Consider the following 26570-nt stretch of genomic DNA (forward strand, 5'->3'; position numbering starts at 1 on the left):
GAGAAATGATTCATGATGCCAGGCTCAGAATTGACATATCATTGGAATCTGGCTGTCGTTGGTACCACATTTGCAAATTGAGTTGCAGATCAAAAGACAGAGAACACTCGCCTGGGCTGACAGATCATTTGCTTGTCTGCTCTGGGGGCAGAAATAGTATCAAATTCCTACCGACTTATTCCAAGGAGCAACAGAAAGTTCCAGCTGTTCCCACTGTGCCATTTCAATCTTTGTTTCTCTCCTTTCCATTATTCCCTGTGAGTGAGAGCTCTCAGAACTCTTGTGAGTGAGAACACAACTGAGATGCTAACTTTCTTTGCAGCCCTTGAAGTGAGAAAAGGGGAAGGAAGCCAAGCATCCTACTTCCCCCTTCAGGGTGAACGAAAGGGGAACTTGACAAGGAAGCCTGAGCCACCCAGGAAATACAAACCCAACCAGCTACTCACTGTGTTTCCTCCTGGGCCACCGGCTTGGTATAATAATCACTCGAGTAGAGAACCACGTTGGCCACTTGTTCCACTGCAGAGGGAAGACAGGGGTGAGTGATCCAATGTGGGGTCCTCCACGCATGTGCATGTTGCCTGCCAGGGACATGGTTGGTCTTCCCTGTCTAATGGCTGTTGGAGTGTACTTCTCAGTCTTGGCTTTAAGGCGGGGATTTCTGAGTCCTGTCCTCAGGCCACTCCTGTTCACCAATAACCTGCTCTGGGCAGCTCACACCTATGAGCCAGTCTCCCCAAAACTGCACCACCTAGGAGACTCCTCTCTGCTGAGTCCACACCATACCTACCCTTGCATATCCTTCCAAGTATACTTGAACTCATCATTTGTGCTTTCTCCAAACCTGCCCCCTTATACCACTATATTATTTTATGAGCACCTCCTTCCAATTATTCAAGCTAGAAACCACCTGCTGGCAGCATAGACCTGACTCGTGCATGTGGATAGGAAGGTGGACTCCCTTGGGACACCTGGGTGGCTCAGTGGTTGAGTGTCCACCTTCTGTCGAGGGCATGATCCTGGAGTTCTGGGATCGAGCCTCATATCGGGCTCCCTGCATGGAGTCGGCTTCTCTCTCTGCCTGTGTTTCTCCTTCTCTCTCTCTCTGTCTCTTATGAATGAATGAATGAATGAATGAATGAATAAATCTTAAAAAAAAAAAAAAGGTGGACTCCCTGGGCTCAAATACCAGCTTAGCTGCCAGCCGTGGGGTGAACCACACAGCTCTTCTATGCCTCAATTTCCCCATTAGCAAAATGAATGACAATTCAGCTAACTTAATGGTTGTTGTGATGATCAAAAAACTAATTTTTTTTAAAGATTTTATTTATTTATTTATGAGAGACATACACAGAGAGAGGCAGACACACAGGCAGAGGGAGAAGCAGGCTCCATGCAGGGAGCCCGATGTGGGACTCAATCTCGGATCTCCAGAATCACACCCTGAGCCAAAGGCAGCCGCCCAACCACTGAGCCACCCAGGCGTCCCAAAAGACTAATTTTTTTTTCCAAAAGACTAATTTTTAATCTCTCCTAAAATCAAATTTGAAGGTTAAAAGAAACAACTTATGTGAAGCGCTCAGCACAGTGCTCAGCCTATAAAAAGCTACTAACATCTTGCTTCTGAAAGTTTGACAAATTCTTTCACATTTTAATGGCTTTGATGTGAGAACTCATAAAACTTTGAGAAATAATTTAAAAATCAAAGTATCAAATGATACTTCCTCAATCCTGTTACTTTGTGGAACACTGTATTGGACACTACATTTAACATGCTAAATAATACCAGGTCCTACAAAGATCGAAAGCAGATGAACTACACCAACCTAAAACAAAGCTATAAGCATTCATATCAGCATCAGGAAAACCCTCTAATAATTCTTAGGTATGCATGCATCAAAACTCCTGAACCTTATCTATGATGCACACACACAAGGAAGAGGAAAGTGGTATGTGAAACAAGTGACCAACCATCTTGATTTGCCTGGAACTAGCCCATTTTAGCACTGAAAATCCCAGTCAAGGGTCACCTGGCTGGCTCAGTCAGAAGAGCGTGCAACTCTTGATCTCAGGGATCATGAGTTCAAGTTCCACGTTGGACGTAGAGATTACATAAAACAAACAAACAAAAACTTAAAAAAAAAAAAAAAAAGGAAAAAGAAAAAGAAAATCCTGGTCCAGCCAGGATAGTTCGTCACCATCACAAACTATGAGTCTGACTTTGTCTTAGTCATTGAGTGAGTTAGTGGTGAATGTAGAGGTCACCCTCCCTGGTCGTGTCTTTTTCATGTAGCCCCTAAAAGACCACGACATCTGACCATCCCCTGTACCTCGATGCCCTCTGAGCCAAAGAAATGGAAATATGTGTAGAACAGCAGGCAGGACATGCGTCGAGCGAAGTATCAGGCAAGGCTTGGCCAGCACACCGTACTAACGCAACAGCACCAGAGACAGGAGGGCTTTATCATTTATAAAAGCACTCTAATCCCTGGAGCCTCACAAAAATCCAGGAAGGTAGACCAGGAACCAGTGCTGTGGATGTCAACTGGGATTCACACAGCATGAGCCCACAATTAGGCCCACCGTGCTCATTCTAGCACTTTTCCCACTACACTGTGCTGCCTCTGTCAACAAAAATTAATTCTGGTCCAAGAATGAAAACTCCTCATGTGGCTCCCCCCGGGATCTGGCAAGGGGCTCCTCCAGGAAGGCACGGCATGGAATAATGGAGGATCGCCTGTCAGAGATGTCGTTTCAAGACAACAGACATCCCCTAAGCTGGCCAGGAGGTTGCATGAGGTGACACTTGAAACTCTTTCCTCCTGTAAGTTCCTGCTCTCCATGACAACACAGATAAACAGGCAGTTCCAAAGACCCAGGAGGGCCTTATCTGCCCAGAGGAGAGACCCTGGGGAAATACAACTAGACTGAGAAATTCTAGAAGACTCTGCCTTCCTCTTTTGAGAAGTTCCTACCTAATGCTTTAATCTTCTTCACTGTCTTCTCTGTGTTATTGGTCACAGTCACAGTCACAGTAATGGGCTCCCCGTGGAAATAGATCTGAAAAAGTTAGCAGGGAAGTCAGAAAAGAGGAACAGAGTGTGGTGGTATCTTTAATCTCATGGCTTTCTAGGTTTACCCCCACCCTCCAAGTGTGGCTGAATTCCCACACTTCAAAGGAAGATAAAGCGATAGCAACAGGCTTCCTTTAGCGAGGGGTCCAGAACATGGTCCACCTTGTCTGTGGCATGCCGAGGAGGACAGCGGTGACCAGCGCAGAGGGGAGCAAGAGTGCTCCCACCTGGAACACCCAGTTCTGACGGTCATGACAGAGGTAGCCATGGGGATCCTGGGTGGAACCACAAGGCCGTGTGAGTGCAGTGAGGGGGAATGAGTGGGGAGCTCTGCCCCAGGAGGGCATGTGACCTAGGCCCAGGTGGGCACAGGTCACGCATGTGTGCACACACAGGCATGCATACACACACGGTCGGTATGTTGAGACTTTGCCAACACGTGTGCACAACTCTCGGTGACCAGAGGGACCCAAGACAGCCTCGGCCAGTGGTTCTTCATATGAAGAAATGACATATGAAGAAATGACATCCACGGGTGACTCAGCCACCCCTTCACCATTACATTGAAACTGACATTTTCTAGGGAAGTAAACAATTTGCAAGACCACACCCATCGGTGCTAGTACATGAGACCCAAGGGGCCCAGTGAGGGGCGGCGGGGGGACAAAAACCGCCTGCGTCAGAGGTACGAGGAAACCACCACGCTCCTCCCTAGTTGCTCAGGACTGGCAGTGCAGTGACCTAGTCTGAGGGTCATCTTTACTCAGTCCAAGTTATGAGAAAAGCCAATTGTTCACAAGTGCTTTATGCCCAGACACAACATGGCTTGCAGCACCCACAGCAGATTGCCCTAGGCCTGCTCGCAATAGGGGCACAGCACCAGCCAGCGGCTCACCTCTTTGCTGAGGGAGACAGCCAGGTGCAAGGGCTTGTCGGACATGAAGAACTGCCAGGCGGCCTCAGCTCGGGGCTGGGGACCCATCTTCGATGGCGCATGCTGTACTTTCCGGATCAGTAAACGCACGGAGCTCCTGCAGATGAAAAGTGCAGACAGTTCTGGGGTTACCGCCAGGCCTCCTCGGGGGCTTCTAGATCTCTCTCCCCGTACTCACGCTGTGATGCTTCAGGAATGCTCCCAAGGGATAATGGGTGAGCCAGAAGAGGAAGGACCCCATGGTGGGGTGGGAGAGGGCCTCAAGGACCTGTTTTCTGGTCCCTTCTCTGAGGTTTCACCAGCTGGGTGGCATGGGGTTGGTGGGCCTGCTCCGGGTCACTCTTGGCTTCAGCTCTCAGGGCACAGCCCCGGGTGGAGGTAGGGGGCTGAGTGCCCTACGTGACATGCCTCCAGGCTCTCCGTCACTGTGACTTACTGCAACAGCAAGCCTCCACGGGTGTGTGTGTTGAGTGTGAGGAAAAAGTGTGGAGGGCACAATCGAGGGCCTTGTTCAGGTACAAGAAGACAACTAAACAGCGGGGCCTGGGAGGGCAGAAGGGCCAGGAGTCACTGCCTGCTGGGGGGAGAGCCTCTGTCCAAGGTGATGAAACATGCTGGGTGTAGACAGTGTGGGGTGCAGAGAGTGGCTATGCTGTAACTACGGCTGTGCAACACAGTGCATGTACTAATGCCTCCGAAGTTCACACTCAGAAATGGTTAAAATGGTAAACCTCATGTTGTGTGTATTTTATCACAGCAGAGGAGTTACCGAAGAAGAAGCAAACTGGAGAGGGAGAGAATCCAGGGGCTGCTAGAGGCTTACGTGAACCTTGAGCCTGCTAGCTCCTCTGCCATTTTGCCTCCCCCAAATGGTGAGCCACTGTCCCTGCCCGTGTGTAGACATCCTTCCGTCCTGGCTGCCTGGGCGGAGCAGGCCCCATCCCCCTGGCCTCGCAGGCCACAGAGCAGAAGTGAGGGGCAGCCTCCCACCCCAGCTCCTGACCCCCCACTCCCACCCCGGGGGCCACCCCTTTTCTTGCAGCTGTACTCTTACTTCTTGGGCACTTTGTCCTCTTCATCCTCTGTGCTGTCTCTGGCGAATGCCTTGACCTCGAAGTCGACCCCACAGCACTGCAGTGGAGCAAGAGAAGAGAAAAGGCTTCAGTCAGCACCTCCCTTCCCGGGAGCTGGAATGGGGTCACACCTCCCATGTTACGTGGCACCTTGTCTTTTTGTCTTAGCCCCGTCCTTTTTAGGGCCACCCCATTAAGGCTAGGTTTGCTGAGTGAGGAAAGAAGGACATCCGGACGAGGAGTGCACTGTGGCCCCAAGCTCCCAGGGAGATCATGTATGGTGTCTAGCTCTGCCTCCATTTAGTTGTCCCTCTAGATATGACCCCACCTGTATGTATCTCTGATGTTGCACTGCCTACAGCAGGGGATAGACGCAGGTGCTCACAGGGCTAGCAGGGGGTCCACGACCGAACACACTGGCTGCCAGTGCCAGGCCCTGGGGTCGCCAGGCTGGAATGGGGTCCCCTGCACTGGCAGCAATTCCAACTTTTTCAAAGAAGCTGGAAGTGGGGGGTACCTGGGTGGCTCAGTTGCTTAAGTGTCTCCCTTCAGCTCAGGTCATGATCTCAGGGTCCTGGGATCAAAAATAACACTGTTCCTTCTGCCTGAGGGCTTCATGCTTCTCTGTCTCCCTCTATTTTGTATTTGACAAACTCCTTCGTGTCCTCTCCGCCCCAGCTCTGCCCCAGCTCAGGGTCTACTCAGCTTGTAAGGGCCTGAGGCCTCCGGGCTTCTGGCCAGTCCCCTCCTAGGCCCCTGAGGGCCCAGTTCAGGCCCCCTTTCCTGCAGCTACTCCTCTCTTATGACAGAGGAAAGAGAGCACCCGGGTTGGCCCAGCATCCCCCACTCTGATTCAGTGGCCTTGTCCTCCGGCTCGGCCACCCTCAGCTCACCTGCATTTTCCTGGACCAGGCCACCAACCACAGGAAGGAGCCAGGTTTATCATGCAGCCCCGTAAGCAAACACACGTGTGTGCAACAGCTCTCGTGAAGCAACACTGAGTCTTGCTATGGGCGACACATTCTGAGATTTCCCATCTTATTCTATCTCATTCTATGCCATGTTTCTCCGATGCCACTTCTGATCCACCACACTGACTTCACAAACCACCAACAGGGCAAGACCCCCACACTGGAAGTCACTGCCCAGACCGTGGCCTCTGGCCTACACCCCTTGGTACTTCGGAGGCAGCCCCGCCACTCTCTGCCCTCGCCTTTTGGGGGCCTGTGATCAATCCTGGGTCCTGGCACCTTTACCCTCTCCCCCTGTTCCTCACCACCCTCCTTCATGGCTTAGAGTCCCCTGCCCACCATGGCCACTCCTCCTTGTGCACACTCAGCCCCTTTGCTTCTCCCCCGCCTTGGGAGCTCATGCTTGGCCCACCCAACCCTTCTCAGTGCAGTGGTCAGGGTGCCCTTGGGAAGCCTAGTTAGCACCTATCGTTCAGAGCCCTGCAGGTTCCCATCTCACTGAAAGTCTACACGGCCTGCACCTCCCCATGCCTCTGACCCACTATTGCCATTTCCCTCTGCTCCTCCAGCCCCGGCACACCATGCGCCATGTCCCCTCTGCCTGGGGGGGCTCTCCCTTGGGATAGTGTGGCTCCTCCTTTACCCTCCTGGGGAGGCTTTCTTTAAACCTCCTGAACAACCACCCCACCAGACTCTCCCTTTGCCTCTTGCTAGCCTCGTGTTCTCCAGAGTGCCTGCCATCCTTGGATGGGCCCCGTAGACACTTGTTATTTGGTTTTTGCCTGATTTCTGTGGGACCCACCAAGGGTAGGCCTACTACTCTGTCCATGGGCTCCGTCCTGGCTAACAGCTGCTGAAGACAAGTGACGGGTTCATTATAATGTCTCTCTACTTTTGTGCACGTTTGAAATTTTCCCCCAAGAAAAGGCTATTTTGAAAAGTCATTTGAAGGCATGAATTAGTCCCTGGCCTTTCTTTTTGCACTAACCTTCCCCATGTCTTGCGGAGCTGGCTGCAGCATCACTGAGCAGGGTAAGTAATCAGGGAACTGTGGGAAGAAACAAGTCATTTCTTTCAGAGGCACTATTCCACATGCAATATGCACTCAGCGTGTAAAACTTGGAAAAGGAAGATGAGAAGCGAGCGAGCAATCAAAACAAAACAAAATGAAACAACAAAAAAACCCACCACATTCACCCATGTTGCCAACATCCAAAATAACATTATGAACATGGACTTCCAAGTGTCCTAGGGGCTCCCTCACACGTGAATATGTACGTAGATGTATGTGTTTTACAGAAATGAGACCCAACGATGCACATGTCCTGTCGTCTGCTTGGCTCACATTACCGCCCCAACCCTACTCAGAATGCATCAGGACCATTTTTCTACACCATGAGATCTCCATCACTGTTCTTTGGCCTTCGTTAACCCCACATTTAATTTAGCCAGTGCCCTGTGTTGGCTGACCCTTCATTAAATGGTACTTTGCTTTTTTTGCCATGATCAACAATGCTGCGATTGACCTTCTTCATCCACCTTAGTGCAGTTTTATCCAAACAAGTCCACAGGCTATGCTTCTGGAAAGGGAACTGTAGATGAAAACCACATTCTTAAGGTTTTTGATACGTCCTGGCATGTTAGCTCTAAAAGGGTTATATTACTTCAAATTCCCAATGCCAGGTCATGAGAACATGCAGGATCACAAAACGGTTTTTTTGTCTGTGTGATTAAAAAAAAAGTTTACAATTTTTTTTAATCACTAAAAAAAAATGTTATAAAGTATGCATCACAAAAACTGACATTTTCAGCATTCAGTTTAGTGACCTGAAGGATGTTCACATAGTTCTGCAATGATCCCCACCACGCGTCCCACACTGAAGCTCTGTCCCCAGTCAACACTGACTCTCCGACCACTGCTCTACACTCTGTGTGTACGAGACTGGTGGCTCCAGGTCCCCACATAAGTGGAATCATACACTCTGTCCTTTTGTGTCTGCTCCTGTGACTCAGTCTAGTGTTCTCAGGGTTCATTCGTGCTGCGGAGTAGATGGCAAAATTTCCTTCTCTTAAGGCTGAACCATGTAACTTTGGAGAAATATATCATCTAAGACATACAGCCACACTGGTAACAAGGATTGGTAGCAGCATTCCCCAGCCTGAGTTCGTGCCCAAGTCTTTGGGAGGCACAGACGCTGGCACCGTGGGTGGCCAGGATCCCCCCAGCAGGAGAGGGCCTCCGGAGAGATGCAGCCATTTATGACCCACGGCCCTGCCGTTGAGGCTACAGACGACTTCTGACTGCGGCACGATCTCCTGTCCTGCAGGGAGCTCTTTCATGGGCCGAGCTCCTCCGGGCCAACCGAGGGGCACTTCTTTCTTTTTATAGATGAGCGAGTGAAGGAATAACATGCCCGTATAATTAGGTGGTCGGATGAAGGGAAATATTTAAACCGTAGGTTGAAGTGCTGCCTTCAAAGGCTGAGAGGCTATTTTCAAGGACTTAAAAAAAGACAATCACAGCCCGTGCAATGTAGAATTTCCTCCAAGGATGCAATTTGAAGGCCCACAAATGTGAAGTCATTGCTCTGTCCCCTCTCCTTTGCTCCTGGTCACACTGCAAGGTGCTGAGGGTGAAGGAACCAGGGCAGGGACATGGGGGGAGTCACCCACCGTGAGCAGGAAGGGGTACGTGTTGCCCCCCAGCTTCTTCATCAGGCTTCCCTGCAGCTTCGTGGGGGCACCTGCAGCCTCTACAGGTGGGAACACCTGGACCTGAGAGAAGTATAGGTCCCTGCGAAAGCTCAAGCCAATCACGTCGATGTCTTCCTGGCCGTAGCGGAAGGCGCAGGTCAGAGAGACATACACTGGAGGGGTGACAAGAAGGGGGCAGGTTTGTCTCATTGGCATGGCACCCCCATCTGGCCAAGTGAACATGGGGTAACCGCTGACACTGCCCCCCCTGCCCCGCCACCCCTCTCCCCCCCATCCACCCATCAGCGTCCGAAGGGGATGGGGTTTGAGAACCATAGCACCAAAAAAAAAAAAAAAAGAGAGAGAACCACAGCACCGAGGCAGCCCACGCCCTTCTGGAGATCCAGCACCTTCCCCAGGGCTTGTGTTAATTACTCTAAATGGGTATGTGAGTCAGGGGACAGGGGACAAGACAGTCACATGAACCACATATTTTGCCCACAGACTCTCCTGTGTCCTCCATCCTACCACCCCTTCTCTCCACCCACCTGCTCGGGGACCTCAGGAGGCTTTTAACAGAGAATGAAGGTGATAAGCAGAGGGACACGGTGCTGGGGAGCAAGACGGACCTGCACCAGACAGGGGTCTGCCAGAGGAGCTGGATAGGGGCTCACGGACCAGGAGGGGAGATGAAACCAAACCCCAGAAACTCTTCCTTCACATTGCTCAGAAACTTATCAGGCATTCTCTGAAACTCTGAAAACTCAATTTGATTAAACAGACACAATCTGTGCCTCTAGTGGACCAAAAGGATTGCATGAAACTATATATTTTGAGGGCAGACAATTTACAGCAGTCTTTTATGGGGTAAATAAAAGCACATAAAGTGCATTATCCTTGAACAGAAAGCATCTCAGAAGTCATCTAAGACGTCCTTAGAAGTCATTGGTGGTGGATCTTGTCTGTGTCTTCACCACAAAGCTCAGAAGAGCCACTGACCAATTGCCTGTCCCTCACCCAATGTTTGTTAAGAGGACGGTGCCCAGAGATGACCTGGCCTTATGCCTCCCTCGCTGGCCAGTGCTTTCCCTCAGAGCAGGTGCCCTCCTCCAGCCAAGGGCGTAGGCTTTCAGGGCTCAAACCAGGTGCCTCCGAGTGCCACAGAGAAGTGGGACACCCAGGAGAAGGTCAGAGACAACAGAAGAGGTGGTTTTCAGCCCCATTTCTGCCATGTCCCCCTCAGTGCTGAGGCCCACATCTGATGTGCTCCCAAGGACACATCCAGGGGTGAAAAAAACTCCTTGTCGTTGCCAGTAGCAACCACTCCGAAAGGAGTTGGAATGGAACTGAGTCAGTGACATCTTCATAAGGATAGCTCGGGTCTGCCCTAATGTAGTTTACACGACTGTTATTAGCACCAAACTACTCGCCAGATATCACAGCTGCCAGAGATCTTCAAGGATGCTCTGATGCTGTGGTTCAGAACCACCACAGTCAGGATTAAAAAAAAAAAAAAGTGAGACTTCCAGCACAATTAATTGCCCCGTTTTGGGATAAATACACCAACGAGCCCTCCTGAGTTCTGCCACTGGTGTGGAACTACATGACACAGGGCAAGCGCACACCTGATAGAGCCCACAGACCTGCGCTCCACCCTGGACAAGTAAGTGGCTCCCTTGGGTCTTTACCTTCACCTGAGAAACGGGGACAATGAGCTCTGATGTGAACAGGACAATGTCCCAAAGATTATACAAGGGAGTGTGGGGGACAGGGCCTGGTAGGGGTGGGTGTGCAAGAGAGCACCAGCTGTTTCCCAGAAACCGCTCAGACCAGACCAGACCAGGTCCTGGGAAGACAAGAAGCCTGTCTTACCTTTCTTTCCCTTCACAAGCTCGGGATCCACCAACACGATACCATCTAAACCAAAATGGAGAGAGCAATGAGGTGGGGAAGATGAAAGAGACCACAGGCTTTCTTTATATATTTATCTGCAGTTTTTTTGTTTTGTTTTTAAGGAGGCTCCACGCCCAGCATGCCTGAAATGGGACTTGAACTCATGACCCTGAGATCAGGACCTGAGCTGAGATCCAGAGTCAAATGCTTAACCAACTGAGCCACCCCAGCAGCCCTCCCTGTAGTTTATAATTGCACAAGTAATCCATGTTCATTATAAGAAAATTAGAAAGGGAAGTTAAGCAAAGAGAAGACAAAGTCACCCAAATACCCACCACTCAGAGATACCCAGTGTCAAGACACTGGCACAGAATTTTTTTTCTAGATGCATATATATTTATATGGATGTTTTTACTAAAAAAAATGAGATCCCACAATACATATTATTCAGTTAATGGCTTTTCTCACACAACTATATATTCCAAGTGTCTATTTTTATACACACACACTCCCCCCCCACACACATAATATGTACTCATCATTTTAATGGCCATACATGACATCATTGAATGGATGTCCCATGAATTATTTAATCAACTCCCTTTAGTCAGGACATTTAAGTTACTTCCAATTTCCCCCATTATCATGAATATTGTGATGAACATCCTTACAGACACATCTTTGTGTCCCTCAAATGTAGAAAAGGATTTGGATTTTGATGACATTTGAGGACATACTGCCAAATGACCTTCCAGAGACTGTTCTGCTGAGGGACATTCTCATCATCAAGTGCCTAGAAATGCCAGGTTTTTTTTTTTTTTTACACTCTCTCTTTTTTAAAATAGCTATCTTAGTTAAAATAATTATAGATTCACAGGAAGTTGCAAAGATAGTACAGAGAAGTCCCTGTGTGTCTTTCATTCAGTTTCTTACAGTGGTTACATCTTAGATAACTGTAGTACAGTATCCAAACCAGGAGGCGGATATGGTACAGTGTGTGTACAGTTCTAAGCCACTTTATCTCCTGTGAAGCTTGACGGTTTCCTCACTGAAGAGTCATCTCTCAAGTCATCCCCTCCCCACAGCTCCATCCTTAGTTCCCTGAGCAGCTACTGGTCAGTTTACCATTTCTATAATTTTATCATCCTTAGATTGTTGTATAAGTGAAATCATACAGTATATGGCCTTTTGAAATAGGCTCTTTCCACTCAGCATCATGCCCTTGAGAGACACATGCCATTGTGTGTATCAGTGACGTGTTCTTTTTTATTGCTGAGTAGAATTTCATGGGATGGATGTGCCACACAGTGTATTTAAACTGATTCACTGGGGCAGCCTGGATGGCTCAGCGGTTTAGCGCCGCCTTCAGTCCAGGGAGTGATCCTGGAGACCCGGAATCGAGTCCCAATCGGGCTCCCTGCGTGAAGCCTGCTTCTCCCTCTGCCTCTGTCTCTGCCTCTCCCTCCCTCTCTCTGTGTCTCCCATGAATAAATAAATAAATAAATAAATAAAAATCTTAAAAATAAATAAATAAACTGATCCACCTATTGAGAGACATTTGGTTTCTCTCTAATGTGGAACTGTCACAAATAAAGCTGCCATAAACAATCACGTACCCATTTTTGTGTAGATTCAGTCTTCATTTCTCTGGGATGAATGCTGGGAATGCAATTGCTGGGTCATATGGTTAAGAGTATGTTTAAATTTTAAAGAAACTATTTTCCAGAGTAGGTGTTCCATTTTACATTCCCACCAGCAATGTATGAGTGATCCAGTTTTTCAACACCCTCACCACGTTTTGGTATTGTCATCATTTTTAATCTTAGCCATTCTGGCAGGTGTATAATGATATTTCAATTCATTGTGGTTTAATCTGCATTTCCCTAATGGCTAATGATACCATTTTTCCATGGCCTCCTTTGACATCCATATATCTTCTTTGAATTGCTTTTATTTTTGTTTTTATTTTTTAGATTTTATTTATTTATCCATGAGAGACACACAGAGAGAGGCAGAGACACAGGCAGAAGGAGAAGCAGGCTCCCTATAGGGAGCCTGATGAGGGACTTGATACCAGGACCCCAGGATCATGCCCTAAGCCAAAGGCAGACACTAAACTACTGAGCCACCCAGGTGCCCCTAATGAACTGCTTTTGATATTTTTTGTGTGTTTTCTAATTGGATTTTGTCTTAATTACTGCGGAATTTCTTTATATATTCTAGAAACGAGTCCTTTGTCTCCCCCATGCTCTGAAATTGTTTCCAATCAGCCAGTGGCTGCCTCACTGATGTTTTAATTTGCATTTTTGATTAGACTATCAGCAAAGCTGATTTGAAAAAAATAACAAAGTAGCAGCTGTCTGATGACCTTAAGGAAAACCAGCATTAAAATGAAAATCTTACTCCAAATTCAACTTACCCACAGGCTCTACTTGTTCAACATGGTCTATATAGTCTCTCTTCCCCAGGTAGATGGTCACCTATAGGAAGAACAGATGTAGATGCTAAGTGGCCAAAGAACACTAGAATATTCACGTTAGAAGTCAGTGTTAGATAAAAACATTCATGTTTGAAAAAAACACCACATACACACACACAAATCCTCATACCTGGTGACAACTGACACATTTTGATTAGTCTTTTTTTTTTGTTGCTTTTCTTTAAAAAAAAAATTATTTATTTGAAAGAGAGAAAGGAGAGCACACAAGCCAGGGGGAGGGGCAGAGGGAGAAAGAGAAGCTGAGTAGGGAACCTGTTGTGGGCACGATCTCTGGACCCCGAGATCATGACTTGTGCCAAAGGCAGATGCTTAACCAACTGGCCACCCAGCCCTCCAGCACCTTCTTGATTAGTCTTGAGAAGCCTTGCCACTCGGCTCTGCAGCTTGCCCATCACCTCCTCTCTCCCTGTTTGGCTGTAGGCAGAGACCATGTATTACAAATTGTCCTCTCTGCTCGGCCTCATAAATCTGCTCCAAGGAATTCTCACCTCTTCGGATGGCCCTGTTCTCCCACCTTTCCCATCAAGCCCAGGTCTGACATTAACCCTGTAATCTTGCTGAATTCACTGATAATACTTCAGTGGAAAGCTATACTTATGCAAATAAGGATCCTCTCAACATTTAAGCCTCTTATTTCTGGCTGTGAATGAAAGGTTTCCCTGCTTCATTAGAAGAATTTCTGGGGACACCTGGGTGGCTCAGTGGTTGAGCATCTGCCTTCAGCTCAGGGTGTGATCCCAGGGTCCAGGAATGGAGTCTTGCATCAGGCTCCCTGTGGGGAGCCTGCTTCTCCCTCTGTCTGTGTCTCTGCCTCTGTCTGTGTCTCTCATGAATAAATAAATAAATTTTTTTTAAAAAAGAAGAAGAATTTCTGAACTGAGCAAAGAGGCAGGAGTTCTGGAGTTCCTGAAATCCTACCAGATGAGCTTCTGTACAGGTATACCTGAATCCATGCTCTAAGGAAGAAGGGCAGGAGAATTGGGGGGGGCAATGACCTGTTTCGGTCCTCCTCCAGTCTGTTTCTATGCCCCTGGCACTGAAGGTCTCCGCCAGCCCCCTTTGTGGAAGAGCATGGGTCTCATTCACCACCACTCACTGCTCTAAGCCACAGGACTGTGAGTGCCTTGATGCTAAGAATTCTTTCATCTTTCGGCCATCAAGTTGCTACCACAGTACCTGGTGCACAACAGGACTTTAATCCACATTTGCTAAGTGCATCAACGAGTGAGTACACCCTCCCTAGTCCCCTTCTTCCCTAAGCTTCTTAAATTCATATTCTTATGTCCATGAACTCCCAGAATCATTCTGTTGGCATTCAATCATCTCCTATTTCTACCCCCTGGTATCAGATATCCTGGAGTAAATCCCTATGCCTTCAAGGTTATTTGTAGTTTTGATGTTGAAGCATCTGAAGGACTGCATAGTCAGGTGGCTGGGAAGGAGGTGGGTGTTGGATGGTGTGAGAATATTTTCTGGACCAAAAAAAAGTATATATATATATATATATATATATATATATATATATATATATATCAGTGAATACAAAGCCCAGAACTAAGAGAAGAGAATACTTCTGGAACCAGTGGCTTCATCTGCTGGCAAATGGCCACCCAATGGGGATGTAGGTGAATGCCAAAAAGAGTTTAGAGGACCCAACCTTAAAGACTCTAGGAAGATGTTGAAGCATTTTAAGCAGGATGAAAGACCTGCAGATGAATAGCATTTAGAGTGCTTACCATATCCTGGGCACCAAGCTCAGCCTTGACTACTTTCTTTCACCAAATCCCCACAACTACTCTGTGAGATAGGAATCAACCTCATTTTTTTTTTTCAACCTCATTTTATAGAGGAGATGACATTGGCAGCAAAGGGGAGAATGGACAGACAAGGGGAAAGCCAGTTAGGTAGCTAATTGACGTGGGGAGTAAGGAAGACCGAAGGTAGGTGGAGAGTCTGTTTTCTTCTTTTTCAAGCTTTAGCTGCAGTGGAAGAGGAACTGGAAAGGCAATAGGGTCAAGGGGAGCTTGTTGGTTGTTGTCGCTAAGATGCATGAGGTCCGTACGTCTTTTTATGCTCAAAGTACTGGTAGGGAGGGAGAGGCTGCTGATAAGCCCAGGAGGGAGGCTGATAGTAGAGGCTGGTAGTCCCTGGGGAAGTGGACCCTGAGATCCAGGCATAAATAGCATGAACCTCAAGATGGGAGCAAAGGCATGTCTTCTGCTGCAATTAGAAGCAGAGAGAAGAAAGGTGAAGGAAGGCTGAACAATGTGGGACTGTGGCCCACCTGCTGCTTGCTCAACCAACGAGCCATGCGCACCCTTCTTGGATACAAGTTGCCAATATGTTCAGGGTTCACCATCCGCCATGGGGTCCCCTGCTAAGAGGAGGCCATCCCCAAAGGACGATATTTGATTGGCCTGATCCAATTATGATCTTCCAATTCCTTTGGCTCAGGACTGGTTTAGGGTGGGTATGTGACCCAATTTTGACCAATGAGATATGAGGGAAGGCTGCTGGAGGGCTGCTGGGAAAATATTTTCCCACTCTTAAGAAGAGGAGATACTAGGAAGCAAGAGCCTCTTCCTTCTTTGGGAAGGAAGAGAGGGTGAGACACCTGGAGCTAGGGCAGCCATCCTGCCACCAGCTGAAGGATGAAGATCACAGATGAGGGTAGAGTGGGGAGAATCATGGAGAAATGGGCTCCTGGTACACAATGCCTGGAGCCATACAGAGGTTGCAACTAGAATAATCCTAATATGCAAGACATTAATTAATGGATTTTCCCCATATATGAAAATTCTAAATTTCTTGGTTCAAAGGATGTCTATCTAGGCATGAGGAAGAAAAAAGTGGGAAAATGATATAGGCCAGCAGGAGTAGGTTTCTCTCTTCTTCTGCCAGAAGTCAAGACAAAGCATGCTGGGAGGACACAGTTGGGAAAGAGTTTGGGGAATGAATGGTTGGTTGAAGGATTCCCAAATTATCACCGGAAAGTAGAGTTCCTCAGCTGGGAGCAGAAAGGGCAGAGAGTGCCCAGTGTAATCCTGATTCTCTTGTGTTGCACTGTGAGCATCAGAGAGTTTCCTTTGGGCCCAATTATCAGCTTAGAATTTGAGAAACCCTAAAGGAAAAATCCAAAGTTCAGTTTTACAAGGCACAGAAAATAGAATTCTGAGAAGTCCCTGATTACCAGCTTTCAGAACTGGATGTGCTGGGTAAGTGTCTGATTGGGGTGATGATGACAGTTCTCTGTGTCCTGCACCTTGACTCAGTGTCAGAAACAGTCCCCAGGTCTAAACTGCTTGAGTACAGAGTGGGCTAATCCAACTGTATGAAGAGGTTTGAAAGCAAAATTCTCAACCGCTGCTGCAGGAAAGTCTCAGAAGTCAACTAGAAGAATGATCTAGGTCCACACTGTCCAGTACAGTACCAACTCGTTACAGGTGGTTTCTGGACACTTGAAATATGGCCATTCTGAACTGACATGTGCTATAAATGTAGACTACACACCAGACTTCAAAGACTTAGAAGATAAACATAAAAGATCAACAATAATTTTTACATCATTTGTATATTGAAATGATAGTTTTTTTGATATATTGGGTTCAATAAAATATATGTTCAAATAAATTCCACCTGTTTCCTCTTTTTTGATGTGGCTGCCACACGCTTTAAAATAACATTTGCGGGGACATCTGGGTGGCTCTGCCTATGTCTCTGCTTCTCTCTCTCTGTGTCTCTCATGAATAAATAAATAAAATCTTAAAAAAAAAATTTGTAGCTTGAATTGGATGGCATCGAGCTAGCCTGTCGGCCCCTAAGAAGCCATTGAGTGGAGTGAGAAGACCTCATCCATGCTATGGGGTGGACCTTACATCAGGCCTCCCCTGTCAGAAGTTCACGGGCACATCTAGACTGTCTAATGTGCCCCCAGTGGAGCCAACAGTGGCATCATCTCTGCTGAGTACGTGAGTTGCCAAGATACTGGTGGGCATGCAGCCATAGTGCAGAGAAGCTGGGACGTGTTCCCTTACCCAGTGGCCCTGAGGCCAAATGAGGATTGAGGGCATGGTGGCTGGGGTAGGCACACGGAAGACAGCTGCCTTGGTCCAGCAATGGGGCTTTCCCCAGGCAGGCAGCGAGATGACAAAGGGCCAGGTGAGTTAGTATCGACAAAACAGTTCAAGGCCAGCTAGGAAAAGAAGTAAAATTGGAAGTAAGGGGGTGAGGACTGAGAGATAAGGAGGACATTAAGGGTCTCAGGGCTGAGTTCTTTAGGAGACTGAAAAGAAATTGATTTTGTGCAATTCATTCCTTTCTCATTTATCGTTCATTTCAATTAGGGAAAACAGACACAGAGCTTCTCCCCTCAACCTCACAGGATTTTGGTGATGATCATGTCTATATTTCTTTCTTTCTTTCTTTCTTTCTTTCTTTCTTTCTTTCTTTCTTTCTTTCTTTCTTTTTCTTTCTTTCTTTCTTCTTTCTTCCCTTCCCTTTTCTTTCTTTCTTTCTTTCTTTCTTTCTTTCTTTCTTTCTTTCTTTCTTTCTTCCCTTCCCTTTTCTTTCTTCCTTTCTTCCCTTCCCTTTTCTTTTTCTTTCTTTTCCTTTCTTTCTTTCTTTCTTTCTTTCTTTCTTTCTCTTTCTTTCTTCTTCTTTCTTCCCTTCCCTTTTCTTCTTTCTTTCTTTCTTCCCTTTTCTTTCTTTCTTTCTTTCTTTCTTTCTTTCTTCTTTCTTTCTTTCTTTCTTTCTTTCTTTCTTTCTTTCTTTCTTTCTTCTTTCTTCCCTTCCCTTTTCTTTCTTCCTTTCTTCCCTTCCCTTTTCTTTCTTTCTCCCTTTCTTTCTTCCCTTCCCTTTTCTCTTCTTTCTTTCTTTCTTTCTTTCTTTCTCTTTCTTTCTCTCTTTCTTTCTTTCTCATCTATCTATCATCTATCTATCTATCTATCTATCTATCTATCTATCTATCTATCATCTCTACACCCAACATGAGGCTTGAACTCATGAGACCAAGAGTTGCATGCTCAGCCAGGCACCCCATGTCTATTCTTGAAAAAGCTCCTTTAAAAATTTTTTTTTTCTCTGTCAAGCCACTCACTTCTGTACCACTTACCGACTTGTCCCGGGAAATCTTCTTGAAGATCACATGGTTTGATGCAGACTTGCTGGTCTTCCCGCTGGCTGCCATGTTACGTGTCCCTGGTAGCTTCTTTCAACTCTGGGGTCTGTGTCAGCTGTTAGCAAGCTGGGGAAAGGTAAAAACGATGCTGAATGTGCAGGCAAGAATGTTCTTTGCATAAAACCTACTCGTGAGATGCTGTGTGCCCATTAGATATTTCCTTGCATCTGCTTGAATATCGATGTTTGATGAAATAAGGCCATGGTCTAGTTTGTATGACACCGGGGTGGGCTTTTTTTTAGAACATGTGTTTTCGTTTTCTCGATAAGTCTCAAATACTTCTTAGTAAACCTCACCTGGAAGGTTATACTCCCTGACTGGCCTTTGGCTTCATCACACTGAGCCAGGTTAGGTCTAAAATTCTATCATGACGGGACGCCGGGGTGGCTCAGCGGTTGAGTGTCTGCCTTCAGCTCAGGGCATGATCTTGGGGTCTGGAATCAAGTCCCACATTGGGCTCCTTGCAGGGAGCCTGCTTTTCCACCTATGTCTCTCCCTGTCTCTGTCTCTCTTTGTGTGTCTCTTATGAATAAATAAAATCTTAAAAGTAAATAAATAAATAAAATTCTATCATGACAATGTCCTACAGTAATTGGAATAGAAAAGGTTTCTGAAAACCATAACATAACTGCTTTGCAAATATCATTTTCAAAATATGTTAAATCTCTAGAAGTTCTGTCCAGTGGCCCATACTCAGCTGTGCCTTCCTGTCTCGCTCTCCTACCACTCCCCAGCATCACACACAGTGGGAGGGCTGTCTTGGGTGTCTGGATCTCAGCACACCCTGAGTCTTGCTAACAAGCAAGGTCCATGAAACCACACAGAAAAGGCAAAACTGGGACAGACCACAGTAAAACACCCGTCATCCTGGCCCGGGTTCTGAAAAGCCTTGTGCTTGGGGAAGGTCATGTACCTTGTGCAGCCAGCCAGACAGGCCCAGGAGGTGAGGCGAGGGGCTCCGTCCCTCCGGGGTGAGCGGCCGGCCCCTGCTCTGTGTGCCCAGATGACCCCACCGAGGGCACTGGCTGGCGTGCGTGTGTGGGGGAATTTGTAGGGGACCTGGACAGGGTGCCCACACCCACGTCTCAATGTCTAGAAGCCAAATCCCATTTAAGGAGCAGAGTGGAAATGGGATTAGTGTTGAGACGGGTGAACTGGTGGTTTCAGCAGTTCTAGGCATTAGGCAAAGGCCTCTGGTCTCCTTCTAGACGGGCTCGCAGATGCGGGAGCTCCAGTGGGGATGACGTGGTGGGACGGACGAGGGCTAAAGAAAAGCTGCTGTTTATCCTAACCCTCTTTGGGTTCTGGAAATAGACTGATTATCCCTTGGCTCCCAGTATCACCAGGACAGGGGATTTTCAAGTGCTCAACAAACTTGATTAAACTCAGCAGGCAGCTAATGCAACCTTGGGGGTGGGGCTGGAAACAAAAAGGTCAAGGAGAAATGCCAACCTCAAGAACCCTGGTGTTATACAAGCCCAACTGAGGTGGGAAGCAAAGGCAGAAGGAAATGTAGATAAAATTAACTGTCCTTGTGACCTGCAGCCCATTGACAAATACTCGAGGCAGGCAGAGTCTATAATGTTCCTCCAGGATGCTCCTGTCTTAATGTTACTGCTTTGCTAGAGAGAAAAGCTACCTTAGCTTGACAGCAGCCAGGCCTCCAGGATCCTGGGAGTCTTCTTCAGCATAGGAGAATCCTTTGTCTTTACTTCCCCCAACCCCAAAAGTACATAATCAGTTGTTCCTCACAATCCTGGGGCAACAGCTCTTTCTGCCCACAGGTCCTGTCCCCGTGCTTTAGCAAAACCACTTTTTTTTGCACCAAAAGAATGTCTCAGTTCTTTCTTGACCGTGGGCTCTGGACCCCAACAACACTACTCCACAATCACATCACAACTAGATGGGGTCCTCTCCTCCACCCCACGCCCTGTTGATTGTGGTGACCAGTCTCTCGCCTCCCCAGTGTCCACATCTTCTCATCCGCAGAGCTTCCTCCTGGGTCCAAAGCACCCCCTTTGCTTTCCTGGACCATAATGTCTCCTGCTATCCACCTCCAGCCTCCAGGCCCTTCTCCACAGGGGAAGAGAGGCCTTCCAAGCCCTGATCTTTCTCTCCGCTTAGTGTCTCCCACTGCTCTCAGGAAGGACACGGGCATCTGCTTTCACATTGTCCTCCATCATATCCCACCCCCAGCTCCCCACACTGTTCTTTTAGCCTAGAACAATCCTCTTCTCTCCTCAATGTGCTTTTTTCAGGCTCCAGATGCTGGAAGACAGGAGTCCCATCCTCAGGGGGAACCTTCCCCAACCTCCTGGGCTGGGGTGGAGGCACAGTTGCATTTGACACTTGTGTGGGAGGTTATCATGGTCTCTCTTCCCTTACTTGACTCCATGACTCCAGGTCCCAGGAGGGCAGGGGCCCATCCCGTTGTTTCTGTCACCATTGCATTTAACAGCTGCTTCCAAGAACCTCAGAAAAAACGGATGGGACACTGTGGCCATTAACACATCTACATACTGGACTTGACATGATGTGTGGGAATGTGGCAAGTCTAAGCAAAAAGCTTATTCTGGGGATCCCTGGGTGGCTCAGCGGTTTAGTGCCTGCCTTTGGCCGGGGGCATGATCCTGGAGTCCCGGGATCGAGCCGCGTGTCGGGCTCCCAGCATGGAGCCTGCTTCTCCCTCTGCCTATGTCTCTGCCTCTCTCTCTCTCTCTCTCTCTCTCATGAATAAACAAATAAAAATCTAAAAAAAAAAGCTTGTTCTAACATTTGAGATGTTAGCATCCGTGGAAACATTCCAGTAACTTCCTGCCTGTCTGACAATGTCTTCAAGGCCCTCCAAGATTTGCTCCCCTGTTACCTCTGACCTCCCTTCTTTTTCGTCTTTCTTTTCCTTCCTTCCTTCCTTCCTTCCTTCCTTCCTTCCTTCCTTCCTTCCTTCCTTCCTTCCTTCCTCCCTTCCTCCCTCCCTCTCTCTTTCTTTTTTCTTTCTTTTTCTTTCTTTCTTTCTTTCTTTCTTTCTTTCTTTCTTTCTTTCTTTCTTTCTTTCTTTCTTTCTTTCTTTTTCTTTTCTTTCTTTTCTTTCTTTCTTCTTTCTTCTTTCTCTTTCTTTCTTGTAGGCTCCATGCCCAGCATGGGGCTTAATGCAGAGCTTGAACCCACGTCCCTGAGATCAAGACCTGAGCTGAAATCAAGAGTCAGACACTTAACCGACTAAGCCACCCAGGCATGCCCAACCTCAGTTCTCACTACCTCACCCACTTTGCTCCAGCCCACTGGTCTCTTTGCTTTTCTTCAAACCTGTCTCAACTCCTTTGCACTGAACTGTTTCCCCTTCTGTAACACTCTTCCCACAGAGAGTCACTTGGTTTGCTTAATTCCTTTGGGTCTTTAATTAAATGGGACCCCATTCACCTTGCAACCTATCGTGCACCATGCACCACTTCACCCAAAACTTCTGGCCTCCTCTGCATTATTTTTCTCCACAGCACTTGTCACCGTCTCGCATTCAGAACCTGCGTTATCTCCTTTCCTGTTTGTCCCCCGTCCCAACTTTACTAGCATGAAAGATCCAGGCAAAGGGATTCCTGATTCTTTGTATCTATCCCATCTCCAGCATCTAGAAAAGGGGTCTCACTATACTTAAAGCACATGGAGGAGTCACTGGGATAGCTGGCAACAGCTAAAATTGAGAAACAATTTTTGTAATTTCTAAGGGAGAAAACTTTTTTTTTTAAATGGAGGAATGCCAGCTACTAAATGCAAAAGGAAAGACGAAGTAGAAAAACATCATTTAACAAACTCTGCATTAATGACTTTTGATTTTTTGTGTTTTAAGTGTATTTAAGTAATCTCTACATCCAGCATGGGGCTCAAACTCACAACCCCAAGATTAAGAGTCACATGGTCTTCCAACTGAGCCAACCACGGCCCCTAATGGTATTTCTAATGCTTTGACATCTGGGGTTCAGCTGACCTTGGAGAGACATCCCCTCCCAGGGCTAACCCTTTCCTAGAGACAGCAAAAGACTGCCTTTCATATGCAAACTAGCCAATTGGAGCCCAGACACTTCAATGGCCTGGGTTCCTCCTGGGACAAGCTCTTACACTGAGCCATGACTGCCCTGACCTAATATTACATCCCCAGACCAGGATTCAGACCACCAGAGACAGCCTGTCACCACAGAGCCAGATGAAGTTATTCAAACTCTTCAATCTTAAACCCGCTTATCTGGCCTCACCAGTTCTTTCCCATGGAAACCACAAGAAGACTCTGGCCCATGTTTTCCCCTTGATCCCTCTGCTTCCTGACCAAGCCTGGTACTTCTCCATGTGGCCCTGTGTAGCATGGGCTCCCTCCTTTCCAGAACTGTGAGTAACCAATTATCTTTTTAAGGGCCATTGTCTCTTGATCTGTTGGTCTTATCATAGCTGAATGATAGCAAAAGTTCTGTCTTAAAATACTGATCATTTGACTGACTCAAAGATTGTTCATTGGGGTCAAGACCATCAGAAGAGCTAATGGAGAAATGGCTGTCCCTATAGTACCATAATGATGGCAAATGGATCCTGGGTTCATCACAAGGCGCATGTCTGGCTGCACAAATCGGGGACCAGGCATGGTCCATGGTCAACCTTAGAATCGACAATGGTGCCAACCAGATGTGATGTATCACGGTGGGTGAATTGGAATCCATTAAGCATTTTGACATCACTTCTAGCTTATGGGAAATGCAAGGGATTGAGGAACCAGTGAGATGACACCACAAGAGAGCTTCGAGGTGAAAGGAAAAGTGGCTGGTGTCTTTCATAAACCAACATCACAGAAAAGGGAGGTACTAGATTAAAAGACACTCAAGGGGGCAGCCCAGGTGGCTCAGTAGTTTAGTGCTGCCTTCAGCCCAGGGCCTGATCCTAGAGACCCGGGATCGAGTCCCACGTCGGGCTCCCTGCATGGAGCCTGCTTCTCCCTCTGCCTGTGTCTCTGCCTCTCTCTCTCTCTCTCTCTCTCTCTCTGTGTGTGTCTCTCATGAATAAATAAGTAAAATAAAAAAAAAAAAGACACTTAAGGGGCTCAACCTCCAGATGTAACGTGTGGTTCCAGATTGGACCTCCAATTTGAAAAAGAGGATCTACAGGACATTTTGGGTTCACTGGGAAAATCTAGATATGGTCTAGTTGACATGTAAGATGGAAATATCTGGAATGGGAAGGTAGAGATTGTAACCACATGAAGGTGATAGGAGGGCATGTGTAACATGACCACACCTTGCAAACACACACACTGTGTGTTGTATATATGCACACACACATATGTGCATATTTACATCTCTGAATATACACACATATGCATGTTTTCATTCCCATCAAATACATAATCTGCAAGGATATGTACTTAGAAGCTAACAGTGGTCTCTCTGTGGTGGGTATGTCAGGTTTTCCTTGCTTAAAAAAATTTTTTTTAAAAAATAATTTTATTTATTTATTCATGAAGGACACAGAGGAGAGAGACAGAGGCAGAGACAAAGGCAGAGGAAGAAGCAGGCTCTATGCAGGGAGCCTGATGTGGGACCCGATCCCGGGTCCCCAGGATCATGCCCTGGGCTGAAGGCAGGTATTAAAGCACTGAGCCACCCAGGGATTCCCCTTAAAATTTTTTTTTGTCTGTAATTAAAGATTCTTCTCCAAGTTATTTATTTCTCCTATAGCAGAAAGGTTAAAATATAACATTGCTATAAATTTAAAAGACATCTGATATTCTCCTTAAAAACAAACAATTAAGAGGAAGACACATGACCAGGATGCTCCTTTTAGCATCATCATCAGAGGGGCTACCCTGAGCAGTGGCTGCAACATCCAGGACTGGCTTGCAGCTGTGGGTGCTCTTGGGACACCCATTTCCATGCAGCTTTGTTAGCACCACATCACTAGGAGGGTGCAGATGGGCAGGTTTCAGCCATTGACCCACCAATTCCTGGCAGGTGGGGAAAACTGGGGGTGGGCTGGATATGGGACCTCATTCTTTTTGGAAATGTAGTCTCTGGTAGTCATTCCCAGCCTGTCTGTGATGAATTTTTCTCTATTTGGCAGAAAAATGAGAAAAATAAGGGCACTGTTGTAAGCTTTGTCATGGAGCCAAATGTCTTCAGTGTAAAGTGCTGTCCTTTATTCTAAGGTTATGAAGTCCTCATTTTTTTGGTATTAAAATGTTCTTCTTTATTTTCCCTATCTTTATTGAGGTATATTTTACATACGAGCAAATATGCCCATTTTAAAGTGCAATTTGAGGACTTTAAGTACCACGATGGTCAAGACACACATTTCCATCCCCGAAAAAGTTCCCTGGCCCCCCTATTTCAAGTCAACTCCTCCACCAACCCCCCAATCTCCGGCAACCACTGCTCTGCTTCTTGCCATGAGTTCTGCATTTTCTGAAATTTATTATGAAGTTTAGAGCATAGAGAAAAGTTGGAATAATACAATAAACACCCACACAGTCAACCCTGAGATTTGATGGTGAAGGTTTCAGTGTGTGTGCTCACCTATTATTGCTTTTTCCTTTTGAGTCACTTGAAAGTAAACTGCAGACATCATGACACTTCACTCATAAATATTTCAGAAAGCAGCTGCTAAGCGTAAGGACAAAATGTCCTTTCTTTTATAAAATGAAGATGAGAGTAGATGGTAGTTTAGGAAAAAAAAAATCCTTACTTGGCCAAAATAAAGTTGTCAGTCTTCCTCTACAGTTATTTTAGAAACTGACTGCTCTATGAATGTTAAATCTGGGAACCATTGGCGACAGCAATGTTTGCTTCTCTGGAGTCGGTGTCCAGTGAGATGAAGCTACAAGCCCTGTGTTTCCCCTTCTGGTAACAAACGCAGTGCCAGCCAGCTCGCGGGGGTGGCGGGGGTGGGGATGTTCAGTTAAAGAAGCTTATGGGCTTCAGAGTTAGGTTATCGTCTTAGGGGTTTATTACGTAGAGCACATGCATGAGGAAAACTGGTTTACCCTGCTAACATCAACTATAAAATGAAAACTTTGTGTCCCCCCCATTGCTTTGGTTTCACTGAAGCCGAGAGTGCCCGAGAACACTAGGGCAACTCTATTTATGAAGGTGCCAGGGAATCAGAGCTTTTTAAAGGCCACCTTAATTCCAACATGGACCTCTTGGTCAATTGGCCTACAGAATAGAGAGAGGGCTGCTATAGGTTGGGCTGGCATGTAGTATCTGAAATCCTAAATGGAATCCTGTGGGTTCTCAAGTTGGGCAGACACCTTGAAAAAGAATGCAGTCCAGGGGTGCCCGGGTGGCTCCGTTGGTTAACAGAATGACTCCTGATCTCAGCTCGGGTCCTGATCTCAGGGTTGTGAGTTCAACCGCTGTATTGGACTCCATGCTGTGCATGGAGCCTACTTAAGAAAAAAAAAAAAAGTAAATAAAAAATAAAAAGAATGTAGTCCACGTTCCATCTTTTGCTTGGCTCTCCTCTACATCTACCACAAGTTGTTGAATGCTTCCAGGGATGGGGAAATCATTACTACCTTTTCTTTGAAATAGTGTGACATGTGAGAAAATTCTGTTAGGAAGGATTCGGCTTCCCTTCTATTTCCCTCTATTGCTGCAACTTAATCTTGTCTCTTCCACAGGTGACTCATCCGTGATTAGGACACAGGTGCTCATTCCTCACAGACATCGCCACCCTCTTGCCACCCTGGGGTCCCACTCTTAGGTAGATTTTGAATGTCTATCTTGAGGCATTGTGCTGAGAAGGGCACTTGGTGCTCCAGGTTTCTGTGTAAAGGGGGCATGTTGTACAAACAGCCCCAGGCTGGAGTCCGGGGTTTTGTCCCACTGATGGCCTTGGGGGAAATAGCGGGCCTCACTGCTATTTCCTCTTCCTCCTCTGTACAAGGGGAGCCTGCGACCTGTGTTGTCTTGCAGGGCTGCGGAGAGGCATCATATGTGCAGCTGAGTCCTTTAAAAGGAGAGCCCTGTAGAGTGGGGGCAGGAAGATCCTGAGCAACACTTCCCCTCATCCCCTCCGACTGGAGGCTGACATGTGCTGTGGATGCTTCGTCATGCCACATGGGTCCCAACCCTGAAGGGCCTTCCAGCGGTGGTGAAACTGCTTTGACACAAGATTTTGTGGCCAACCACAAACTGAGCAGCGTACTCCTGAAGCTGTGCGTGCTTAGGGAGAGGCCTCTCAGAGGGTGTACTGTTATGGATTGGATGTTTGTGCACCCC

At 47.0% G+C, this 26570-nt stretch overlaps 1 protein-coding gene across 5 annotated transcripts in view; it reads right to left on the bottom strand.

Annotated features, from left to right (window-relative positions):
• The window catches only part of SAG (S-antigen visual arrestin), a 42892-nt gene that overhangs the window by 11653 nt on the left and 4669 nt on the right, over positions 1-26570 (bottom strand). For 3 of the 5 annotated variants that reach the window (XM_041766658.1, XM_041766660.1, XM_041766659.1), the window contains exons 1-9: positions 18250-18667; positions 13059-13119; positions 10619-10663; positions 8726-8919; positions 7041-7100; positions 5063-5139; positions 3970-4105; positions 2976-3060; positions 447-519 (exon numbers count right to left, since the gene is read on the bottom strand). In XM_041766658.1, coding sequence (XP_041622592.1) covers positions 447-519; positions 2976-3060; positions 3970-4105; positions 5063-5139; positions 7041-7100; positions 8726-8919; positions 10619-10663; positions 13059-13119; positions 18250-18324 — 806 coding nt within the window. In that variant the 5' untranslated portion in view covers positions 18325-18667. Of the gene's footprint in view, positions 1-446; positions 520-2975; positions 3061-3969; positions 4106-5062; positions 5140-7040; positions 7101-8725; positions 8920-10618; positions 10664-13058; positions 13120-18249; positions 18668-26570 lie in introns of those variants that run through there. The other 2 variants (XM_041766656.1, XM_041766657.1) reach the window with 1 other exon arrangement.

Source organism: Vulpes lagopus, chromosome 8, assembly GCF_018345385.1.
Source record: "Vulpes lagopus strain Blue_001 chromosome 8, ASM1834538v1, whole genome shotgun sequence".
In the NCBI taxonomy this organism is placed as follows: Eukaryota; Metazoa; Chordata; class Mammalia; order Carnivora; family Canidae; genus Vulpes; species Vulpes lagopus.